Source organism: Nicotiana sylvestris, chromosome 1 (genome assembly GCF_000393655.2).
Source record: "Nicotiana sylvestris chromosome 1, ASM39365v2, whole genome shotgun sequence".
In the NCBI taxonomy this organism is placed as follows: domain Eukaryota; kingdom Viridiplantae; phylum Streptophyta; class Magnoliopsida; order Solanales; family Solanaceae; genus Nicotiana; species Nicotiana sylvestris.
The window spans coordinates 42,251,641-42,262,722 of record NC_091057.1 but is presented as its reverse complement, the minus strand read 5'-3'; the positions used below and the strand labels follow the sequence as shown (position 1 = coordinate 42,262,722).

At 39.1% G+C, this 11,082-nt stretch overlaps 2 protein-coding genes across 2 annotated transcripts; both read right to left on the bottom strand.

Moving 5' to 3' along the window:
- Window positions 1-404: 404 nt before the first annotated feature.
- On the bottom strand, window positions 405-992 carry LOC138869367 (uncharacterized). The gene has a single exon (XM_070146982.1). It carries the CDS (start codon window positions 990-992, stop codon window positions 405-407), a length of 588 nt encoding a protein of 195 aa, XP_070003083.1.
- Window positions 993-1,654: 662 nt separating this feature from the next.
- On the bottom strand, window positions 1,655-2,068 carry LOC138869362 (uncharacterized). The gene has a single exon (XM_070146977.1). The coding sequence runs from the start codon at window positions 2,066-2,068 to the stop codon at window positions 1,655-1,657; it is 414 nt and encodes a 137-aa protein (XP_070003078.1).
- Window positions 2,069-11,082: the final 9,014 nt, after the last annotated feature.

Here is an 11,082-nt window from a genome sequence, read left to right as displayed (position 1 = left end):
CTCCCTCGGAACTTTATCGTATGCTTTCTCAAGGACAATAAACACCATATGCAAACCTTCTTTCTCTCCCTATACTACTCCACTAATCTCCTTACCAAATGAATTGCTTCCGTAGTCGAATACCCCGGCATGAATCCAAACTGATTCTCGGAAATAGACACGCACATCCTCACCCTGGCCTCCACCACCTTCTCTCAAACCTTCATAGTGTGAATCAATAGCTTGATACCCCTATAATTATTGCAATTTTGGATATCACTCTTGTTCTTGTAAAGCGGAACCATCATACTCCACCTCCATTCTTCAGGCATCTTTTTTGTCTTAAAAATAACATTAAACAGCCGAGTGAGCCACTCCAAACCTGCCCGCCCCGCGCTCTTCCAGAATTCCACCGTGATTTCGTCTTACCCCGTCGCTCTGCCCTTGCACATCTTACGCATCGCCCCTTCCACCTTCTCTACCGTAATCCGTCTACAGTACCCAAAATCCCGCCGACTCTCGGAGTGCTCCAACTCACCTAGCACAATGCGCCTATCCCCCTCCTCATTCAACAGTTTATGGAAGTATGTCTGCCTTCTTCTCCTAATAAGTGCGTCGTCCATCAACACTTTTCCATCCTCGTTCTTGATGCACTTGACTTGGTCTAAGTTGCGGGCTTTCCTCTCTCTCACCTTGGCCAACCGGTACAACCTCTTGTCCCCGCCTTTGCCCTCGAGCTCCTCGTACAAATGAGAAAACGCCGCGTTCTTAGCCATCGTAACTGCTAACTTCGCCTCTTTCTTAACCTTTCTGTAACAATCCCAATAAGTCCTTTTTTCCTCCTCGTTTGTACTCTCTACTAGCTTCAAATATGCAACTTTCTTAGCTTCCACTTTACCTTGAACCTCTCCATTCCACCACCAGTCCCCTTTATGACACCTAGGAGAGCCCTTCATGACCCCTAAGACCTCTCTAGCAGATACTCTAATGCAATCCGCAGTCGTGAACCACATACTAGACGTGTCCCCCTACTCATCCAGGCCCTCATAGCCAACAAATTCTCCCCTAACTCCTAAGCTTTGTCTAGGTTTCCACAAAGCGGTATCAGGGTATGAGAACGCCTTTCTCCTATATATAATCAAGTCTTTGGTTTAGATCAATCAATCCTCAATCCGGGCTCAATGACTGGAATGAATGGCTTTCTCCTGTCTCCTCATGGATCCAACTATTAGGTTCGTGGGTTTGTGGTCCCACTTGATCGTAGGTTGCCTGCACCCCGCCCTCTTCCTCCTACTCCTCTTGATCACTAAGTCCATAACTAGGAACCTATGTAGAGTCGTGAGGTGCTCACTTGGGATGACCTTGCAGTCAGTGCACATACCTTTTTCACATTTCCTGCAGAGAAGATAATCAATTTGAGACTTGCCCATTGAATTCCGAAAAGCGACTAGGTGCTCTTCCCTCTTCTGAAAACTTGTAGCTATAACCAAATCAAAAGCTCTAGCAAAAACCAATAGTGAATTACCTCCCTCATTCCTTTCCCCAAAGCCGTACCCGCCATGCACATCATCATATCCCCAGCACTAGTCCCAATATGACCATTGATATCTCCGCCAATGAACACCTTCTCTGTGTGCAGGATACTACGCACCATCTCGTCCAAATCCTCCCAGAATTACTTCTTAACCTCCTGGTCCAAACCTACCTGAGGAGCGTAAGCACTAATCACGTTTACAGTAAACCCATCAACTACCAGTTTAATACTCATCAACCTATCATTTACCCTCCTAACCTCAACCACGAGCTCCCTAAGGTCTCTGTCTACTAAAATACCTACCCTATTCTTACCCCCAATGCTCCCTGAGTACCATAGTTTATATCCGTCCACATCTCGTGCCCTAGTACCCTTCCATCTAGTCTCCTGAACACACGCTATGTTGATCTTTCTCTTCTGAAGAATCTTACCTAACTCTATAGACTTCCCCGTCAACGTCCTAATGTTCCAAGACCCAATTCTCAACCTAGAGGCTTTCTTACCCCCCTTCCCTTCCCACCCCTGGACCCCACCCCCAGCCCCACCCGAGGACATGACGTTTCTCTCACATCATCCGCTACCACCACTATAAACAAAAGGTAGAAGGACTACAGGCTACGAACCCGAGATCTAAAAACAACTCAAAGGGGCGACTACGAGAACAGTAATGCGAGCGAGCACTGGAACAATGAATTTACCATGTCTACGAAACTACCCCTATGCAAACACAAGATTAAAATAAATAAATGAAACCTTAGGCTGAAAACACTAGTAGAAAAGTTAGAAAAGTAATCAATCCAATCAAAATTGTCGGCAAGGCAACACTAAATAAATGTGTGCAAGTACAATTCAAGAAAGATGGAACCTGGATCACAGTCGGGGATAACCGGATGCGCTTCCAAATCCGCTGAATACTACTGATATGATCAATTTCCATGAGTAGAACCTAGATCTTTCAACTTGGTATAATCCAGATGCTGCGGAACCTAGCGTATAGCTGTTGCTCTACTGCTTGTGCATGTGCAGATCCCTACCACCACCAAACAGCCACAAAAGTGATACCTGCAAAACACACAAACACCCACGTATCCAAGAAAAATACAGGCGGGCCGGATTGTCACCGTTACCGGCAGTGGAATTGTCGAGGCAAGGATGTAAGCAGGATTTTTCGGTATTATCTGATCAGCAACAACTTCAAGAAAATTAAAATTTCAAGATCGATGGGGGAAGAAGGATAATTTGAAGTTTCACAGGATATTACAAAATTCTGTTTCTATAAGTTCTTTTGTATAACCCTCAAAGTCAAAACTGCAGAATTTAGGAAGGAATACAACCGAAGAAGAAAATATATGAGAATGTTAAAAGGGTGGGGAAGAACAGAAGAAAGAAGCGTTCAAATTTCTTTAACTGCGCGAAGTCAAATGGGGTCCCCGCCGGAGTATTCGCCGGAAAAATCTAGTGAAATAAAACCTTATGCAAATTTAATAAAGTAATAATTCTATTAAAAAAAGCAAGATTAATGCAAGAAAGAACAATTAGATCAGAAACTACCAAAATCAGAATTAAAAGCTTCAAGATGATAAAAGTACCAAATTCAATGCCTCTAACAACTGTTTCCCTCTGTGTTCAAATTTCGTGAATAATGATAGTAAAAATAGCGTTAAACTAAGAACCGACAGAATAGAGGCTACTAACTAGAATTCAGAATTCAAGAAGAAGAAACAGAGATTTAAATTGCCCCGAACTGAAGAGGAAGAAGAAGAACCAAGTTTTATTGAATACTTTAGCTTATTATGTATTTTGAATGTTGTCGGGGCAAGGACGTAAGCAGGATTTTTTGGTATTATCTGATCAGCAACAACTCCAAAACACAATCCATTCCATATGAAAAATGGAAAGGAAGAAAGTTTAACTTGAATTATTTTAAAGTATGGGGGTGTTTGTCAAAAGTACAAGTTCCTAAACCCAGAAGGGTAAAAATAGGACCGAAAACCATTGATTGTGTTTTCATAGGATATCCGACCAATAGTAAAGCATATCGATTTATGGTTCATAAATCAGAAAATCCCGACATTCATAATAATACGTTATAGAATCACATAATGTTGAGTTCTTTGAAAATATATATCCGTATAAAAAGGAATGTGAGTCAATTGGTGAAGGATCTAAATGACCTCGGGAAGAACCAAAAGAAAATACATTTAATCAGAAGGATACAAGACGTAGTAAACGTCAAAGAACGTCTACTTCATTTGGACTAGATTTTGTGACTTTCTTATTAGAGAATGAGCCTCAAACATTTAAAGAAGTTATGTCTTCTTCGGAATCATTGTTTTGGAAAGAGGCAGTCAATAGTGAAATAGAATCCATATTGAACAACCATACATGGGAATTGGTAGGAAAATGGATCTTTAAGAGGAAAATAAAAGATGATGGCACTATTGACAAGTATAAGGCAAGACTTGTGGTAAAAGGGTATAGACAACGAGAAGGCTTTGACTATTTTGATACACACTCTCCAGTTACAAGAATTGCGTGCATACGAACGTTAATAGCGTTAGCTGCAGTTTATGGTCTTGAAATTCATCAAATGGATGTTAAGACTGCCTTCTTAAATGGAGAGTTGGAGGAAGAAATCTACATGGAACAACCTGAATGGTTTGTGGTTCCAGGTAAAGAAAAGAAAGTATGTAGACTTGTTAAGTCCCTTTACGGACTAAAACAAGCACCCAAACAATGGCATACGAAATTTGACCAAACAATGTTGTCAAATGGTTTTAAGATAAATGAAACAGATAAATGTGTGTACATTAAAAATGTTCCAAATCACATAGTCATTGTTTGCTTATGTATGGATGATATGTTGATAATGAGTAATGACATTGCCAACATAAATGCTACTAAGCGCATGCTAACTAGCAAGTTTGATATGAAGGACTTGGGAGTTACTGATTTAATTCTGGGGATTAAGATCCATAAGACTCCTCAAGGTCTATCATTGTCACAATCTCATTATATTAAGACAATATTTGAAAAATTCAAGCACTTAGGGTTTAAAGTTGCAAAGGCTCCAATTGACGTGAATCTTGCATTAGCAAAGAACAAAGGCCAAAGCATATCACAATTGGATTATGCTCGTGTGTTGGGATGCTTAGTGTACATCATGAATTGTACACGACCAGATATAGCTTGTTCTATAAGTAAGTTGAGTCGATACACGAGCAATCCTGGTCAATCTCATTGGATGGCAATGAAACGAGTTTTGGAATATTTAGAACATACCCAGGGCTTTGCTTTGTACTATAGTAAATATCCTGCAGTGATTGAGGGATACTGATCTCGGCGAACTCAACCTCACACAACGGTAGGAGGAGCGGGCGCTAATACTTTTACCCGAATAGTGGTATCGGGGTCAATTTCCACAGGGAGCTTGGAATGGAGTTGCGTATTTGTTTAGACTAGGAATGCGTGTTTGCTCCTAATTGTACTTCTACCATTTTTTGGGTTTTTGTTTAATCACTACTATTATCAACTACAAGTTTAAGCTAATTTATGCTAAAAGGGTATGTTCTAAGTTGTGATTAACATAGAGAAAGGCACTAGGGTAGTGGCATCACCTAGGTGGTTAACTAACGGGTAGAGGTTACTAATAATAGATTGACATATTTGGGATCAATGTTATAACCGTGCACATTTGTACTCACTCTAACACCTCTCGGTAGAGAGAGCGATTTTGCCCAATTGACTCTCTCGAGATCAATTAGGTAGGCCAATTAGATCAAGCAACTAGGGTTCAAGTAGGGTGATTACTCTCTCGAGGTTAACCCGTTAATTGGAACTACCATTTCTCATGGATCCACCCCAATCCCTTGTTGGGTCAATTCTGGGGTCATAGACTCTCTTTCTCAAGAAAGGTCAAGACCCACTAAGCTAGAATCAATGTTTGCAACCATCAATCCTTAATTAAACCATAAAATTAACCCAAATAACAAACACCCAATATCAATCTATCAGTAAGAAGCAACACCCATTAATTACCCACACTAGGGTTGAGCCACAACCCTAGCTAATGGGTTTAGCTAGACATAATTAAAGCAGAAAATGAAGAAATAGAACATGAAACAACCATATTAATTAATTGCTAATGCTAAACTACAATAATCTATGATGAAACTAAGCTAAAAATGCCTAAGATAGGCCAAAACATAAGTCTCATGAGTGCAACAGCTGTCAGTTGTACAAAACTTTACCTAAAAATGGCAAAATGTTCTATTTATAGTGGGCTGGAAAAACTGGACAAAAATGCCCCTGCGGGGTTAGTGCGGACCGCACAAAGATGGCACGCGGCCGCACTGGGTTGCTTGACCTCTGAATCTTGCTCTCTGAAAATGGTGATGCGGACCGCACAAAGTTGGGGTGCGGCCGCATGAAAGGTTTTGCAGCTTCTTTGAACTTCACTAATGCGGGGCCGCGTGACCATAGAGTGCGGTCGCATGGGGGGGAGCGCGGGCCGCATGAAGTTGGACGCGGCCGCGTGGTTTGCTTCTGGAATATAATACTCTCTGAACTTATTGGACGCGACCGTATAGCAAAATTGTGCGGCCGCATGAGTGAGACGTGGGCCGCATGAATTGGGACGCGACCGCGTGGGGCATGGCTTGTAAGTTCACAATCTCTGAACTTCTATGTTGCGGCCGCATGACATGATGGTGCGGTCCGCACCAAGTTCTGAATGTCTTCACTCTACTGATCTTTGGCACTTGAGCAGGTTTCACTCCAATTTGAGCCGATCTTTGACGATTTGTCACTTTATAACTCAAACCTGTAATCAAGCGCAATATGTAAGCTTTTGGGGACTATTTTGTAGCAATTTACACTCAAAGCGCAGGCAAGTATGGGTATAAAACATGTTAAAATCCTACTTATCAGATACTGTGATGCGAATTGGATCACTGGTTCAACTGATTCTAAGTCCACAAGTGGATATGTATTCACTATTGGTGGAGGAGCAGTATCTTGGAAGTCGTCCAAACAAACTTGTATTGCTCGCTCTACAATGGAGGCTAAATTCATAGCCTTAGATAAAGCCAGTGAAGAAGCTGAATGGCTCCGGAATTTCTTAGAAGACATTCCATTTTGGCCTAAACCGTTGGCACCAATATGCATACATTGTGATAGTCAAGTGGCAATTGAAAAGGCTGGGAGCGTTATTTATAACGGTAAATCTCGTCATATATGACAAAGACATAAAACCGTTAGGCAATTACTCTCTAGAGGAATTATCATGATTGACTATGTAAAGTCAAGTGATAATGTGTCGGATCCACTTACAAAAGGCCTAACTAGAGAGGTAGTTGAGAAATCATCAAGGGGAATGGGACTATGGCCGAGAACAAGTCACAATGGCGGTAACTCTACCTAAAAGACTGGAGATCCCAAGATTTAGGTTCAAGGAGATCAAAAAAGTCATTGATGACGGTTCAACATTGTCAACGAAATTTTTGGTTCATTCTCGTGATGAGACAATGTTCAGTACCAAGGATAAATCATTAAGGCTTTTTAATGATTTCTAAATTTGATACGGGGTTGTGATGACCCAAAAGGTCATTACTCATTTTGAAAGTAAATTCTATGATCCGAGGCCTTAAAAACTACCCTTGATTTGCGTGCATAGTCCGAGCGCATTTCTGGAAAGTTTTTATGTGAAATAAGGAAATTTGCTTTTAAAATTGAATAAGGTTGACTTTGGTCAATATTCTTGATAAACAAACCCGGAACCGTGATCCGACAGTCTCGTAGGGTCCGTAGTAAAATTTGGGATTTGGGCATATGCCCGGAATCGAATTCCGAGGTCCCAAGCCCGAGAAATGAATTTTTAAAGAAATTATTTTCTGGAATATATAAGAGTTTTTGGAAATGAAAGATGTTTGAAATTGATGGTATCGGGCCCGTATTTTGGTTCCAGAGCCCAGTACAAGTTTGAAATAATAATTACGTTGAATCTGTAAAATTTGGTAAAGATCGGAATTGGTTTGGTATAAAGCGGACTTAAAGTTGAGAAATTGGAAATTTTGGTGTTCTTGAATGATTTCATAAATTTGGGGTTTAATTCATAGTTGTTGATGTTATTTTGATAATTTGATTGTACGAGCAAGTCGTATGATATTTTTAGGTTAGTGTGCATGTTTGGTTTGGAGCCCTGAGGGCTCGCGTGAGTTTTGGATAGGCCACGGAGTGGAATTGGAACTAGGTTCAAGTGCTGGTATCTGGTATTTTTGCCCAGGCCTCTGATCTCGCAATTGCGAGATCAAGCTTCGCAATTGCGAAGTTCTCAGGCTTGGTAATTGCAACCCAGGTGTCACAAATGCGAACCAAGCCTAGGCAAGCCTTGGTCGCAAATGCGAAGGTCCCTCGCAAATGCGAAGGTGACCGGATTCCTTCAGGGTCGCAAATGCGACATAGTTTTCGCATTTGCGAAGTCAGCAGTTTTGAAGGGGTTCGCAATCGCAATTGCGACATCTGCAACCTGCTAAATCATAACTTAGCCGAAAATTTCTCATTTTTCAAACCCTCTCAAACCTAAAACACATTTGGGCGTGTTTTCAAAGACAACTACTCTTCCAAATCAATTGTAAGTCATTTCTAACTCGTTTTCTTTAATCTTTAACATCTTCTCACATGATTTCAACTCAAAATCAAGGGTTTTCATGGGGGAAATTGGGTGTTTTGGGTAGAACTTAGGTTTTTCAAATTTTGGGGAATTGGACCTCGATTTGAGGTCCGATTTCAAAACAAAATATATATTTAGGTGAATGGGTGAATGGGTAATCGGGTTTTGGTTCGAACCTCAGGTTTTGACCATGTGGGCCCGGGGTCGATTTTTGACTTTTGAGGAAATCTTTATAAAACCTATTTTCATGCATTAGAATTGATTCATTTAGCATTTATTGATATCGTTAAGTAAATTGTGGCTAGATACAAGTGAATTGGTGGTGGAAACAAGAGGTAAAACGGTAGTTGAGGCTTGAATTGTGTTCGTGGCATCAAGGTAAGTGTTTGGTCTAACCTTAGCTTGAGGGATTAGGTGTCGTGTCTTATTTGCTATGTGTTAATTGTTGAATACAATGTATAGGCATGGTGACGAGTTTCTATACGTTAGTGTCAAGCATGCCCGCGAGTCTTATACTATGATTAATGTGACTCGGATTCGTATTGTTCATGCTTTATATAATAATTTCTTTTGTTGAACAAGGCTTGTGGAAGTATTATTGGTAATTGAATATTGAAGAGCGTTGGCTCAAGTTGTAAAATTATTTGTGGAAGTATTATTGGCAATTGAACATTGTAGAGCATTGACTCAAGTTGTGAAGTAAATGTGGAAAAGAGAAGAGGTTTATGATATTGTCTTCTTTGCCGGGATGTTGTTACTTTTAATGTTATCTCCTTTCCGGGATGTTATTGTTTTGATATTGTTTCCCTTGCCGGGATATGGTTGTTATACTATTGTTCCCTTGCCGGGATTTTATTGTAATTTTATTGATTCTCTTGCCCTTATTGATTTGTGATTGTTGTTTGGGTAAGGAAGAGTGTTAAAGCACGAAGGGTGATGTCATTCCCCATTCATGTGGGGGATTGTTGGGGATTTTAAGAATAATGAGGCTTAAAATAGGGTGAATGGGAAATGGAGAAAAATGAAAATTTTAAGTGAAATTTTAAGTCCCCCCCCCCCCCGGCAAAGGGACATTGTCTCATATTGGAAGAGGAAAAGGTTTTTAATGGGTATATAAGCAATTGCTATTCTTTTAACTCTTAAAGAGTTGAGAAGAAGGCAAGCCTCGCGTCGTCGTCATCGTCACTCGCTCGCTCGGCTCGGCTTCGGATTTGGATTTGGATTTGGATTTGGTCAAATGATTGATTGATTAATTTTTTGGACCAAATTTATTTGTTAATAGTAAAATATTAACAGAAATATTATTAAATATTCGTTTTAATAACATAATATTAATATTAAAATAAATATTAATATCCAATCAGTTTTCCGTTTTTCAGTTGTGTAACTGAAATTAAACTACCCTCTTCAATTTTTTCTCTTTATTTTCCCTCTTTATTGTTGAGTAAATAGTCATTTATGTTAATGACATTTATGATATGGCCGTTTAGCATAAACAGCCCTTCTGAAAAGTTGCACCTCTTCAGATTTCAGCCCAACTTTAGCTATAAATACAAGTCGATTCTCTCAGAATTTCCATACGATTTTATGAGTTTCTCCTCCTTCTTTTGCATACTTTTAACATCAAACAAAGCAACAATAAGTGTGATTTGCTACCGAACTTTGTATTCGCTGAAATACTAGGGTTTGAAGTACCACTACACCAGTGCGTAATTCGTTCTATCTTGGGAGGAAATAATCCATAACCTTGGGTACTAGGAGGGGATCAAATTCATTAAGAAAACACTGTGAATTCAGTGGGCTCGAATTGATTTTTATCTCTTTACATTTTCTATTTATATGTTATCCTGATTTTTCTAGAATTAGTTTACAAATATAGCTTTCTAACAATAATAACAACAGGGGCCGCACATTACAAATAGAACAGGGGAAGGCATATTCTCCGAGCACTAATTTGAAAACTATTACGACTTTGTTATTTTCGTTTTGGTAATGCAATTTATTACATGGAATAATGGACAAATGTGACAAAAGTATATGATTAAAGTTAAGAGATCAGATACCATTCTTGCGAAAAGGAAAGGTGGTAAGGATACAAAGTCCAAGTTAAACTCACAGTACACATCAAACAGAACTTTGTAAAGGTTTTAACTTACATATATTTGCTGATAATGTAAAGATTTTTTGTACAATCTGATCATATTTATCTATTGTGACAAGTAATTAACCTGCATATTGACTTTGTGGCTGTGAATTCAACTTGCTAGAGGTGAGCTAGCCTATGCTATTCGGCTGAATCTAATCATTTTTGCTTAAATGTTGTATTTATATTACTAAATTCACACAAAGATAGTGGAGGAACTCGTGAAGCTTGCACGAAGTCGGCGCTATCGCATGAGCAGCAACATATGAAGTCCTACCAGCTTTGCGAAGTTCGCTCCAAAAGTTTCACTGACTAAACTCACAAGAACATAGATATGAAATAATGATAATGAACAAGATCAGGGTGTGATTGTATTATATTCTTTATCATTGTTTTACGACACTTTTATTGATACATTGTCGTATGGAAAACATAGTATTTCACTCGATAACACTAGTAATGCACTAATATCTAAAAGTTGAAAAAGAGCTTTCCAAAAAGCAGAACAGATGATATATGTTGGAGTATTAAGTAATTTATTTCCATTTCCTATTTAAGAGTTTCAAAAGATACGTATTTCAAAAAATACTTGTTCTCTTTTTGAATCAAAGGCATGTATGAAGATTTTCAATAAAAATATTTATCCTCTTTTTAATCATAATCATCATACCCAGTATAATCCCACATTTATCCTCTTTTTAAATTTCATAAAACATAAACTATTGTATACTTTTACTTTATCTTTTATTAAGTATA

Excerpts from the sequence above, each read along its gene's own strand:
- LOC138869367 (XM_070146982.1), bottom strand. The coding sequence starts at position 992 with ATGTGGTTCACGACTGCGGATTGCATTAGAGTATCTGCTAGAGAGGTC.
- LOC138869362 (XM_070146977.1), bottom strand. The coding sequence starts at position 2,068 with ATGTCCTCGGGTGGGGCTGGGGGTGGGGTCCAGGGGTGGGAAGGGAAG.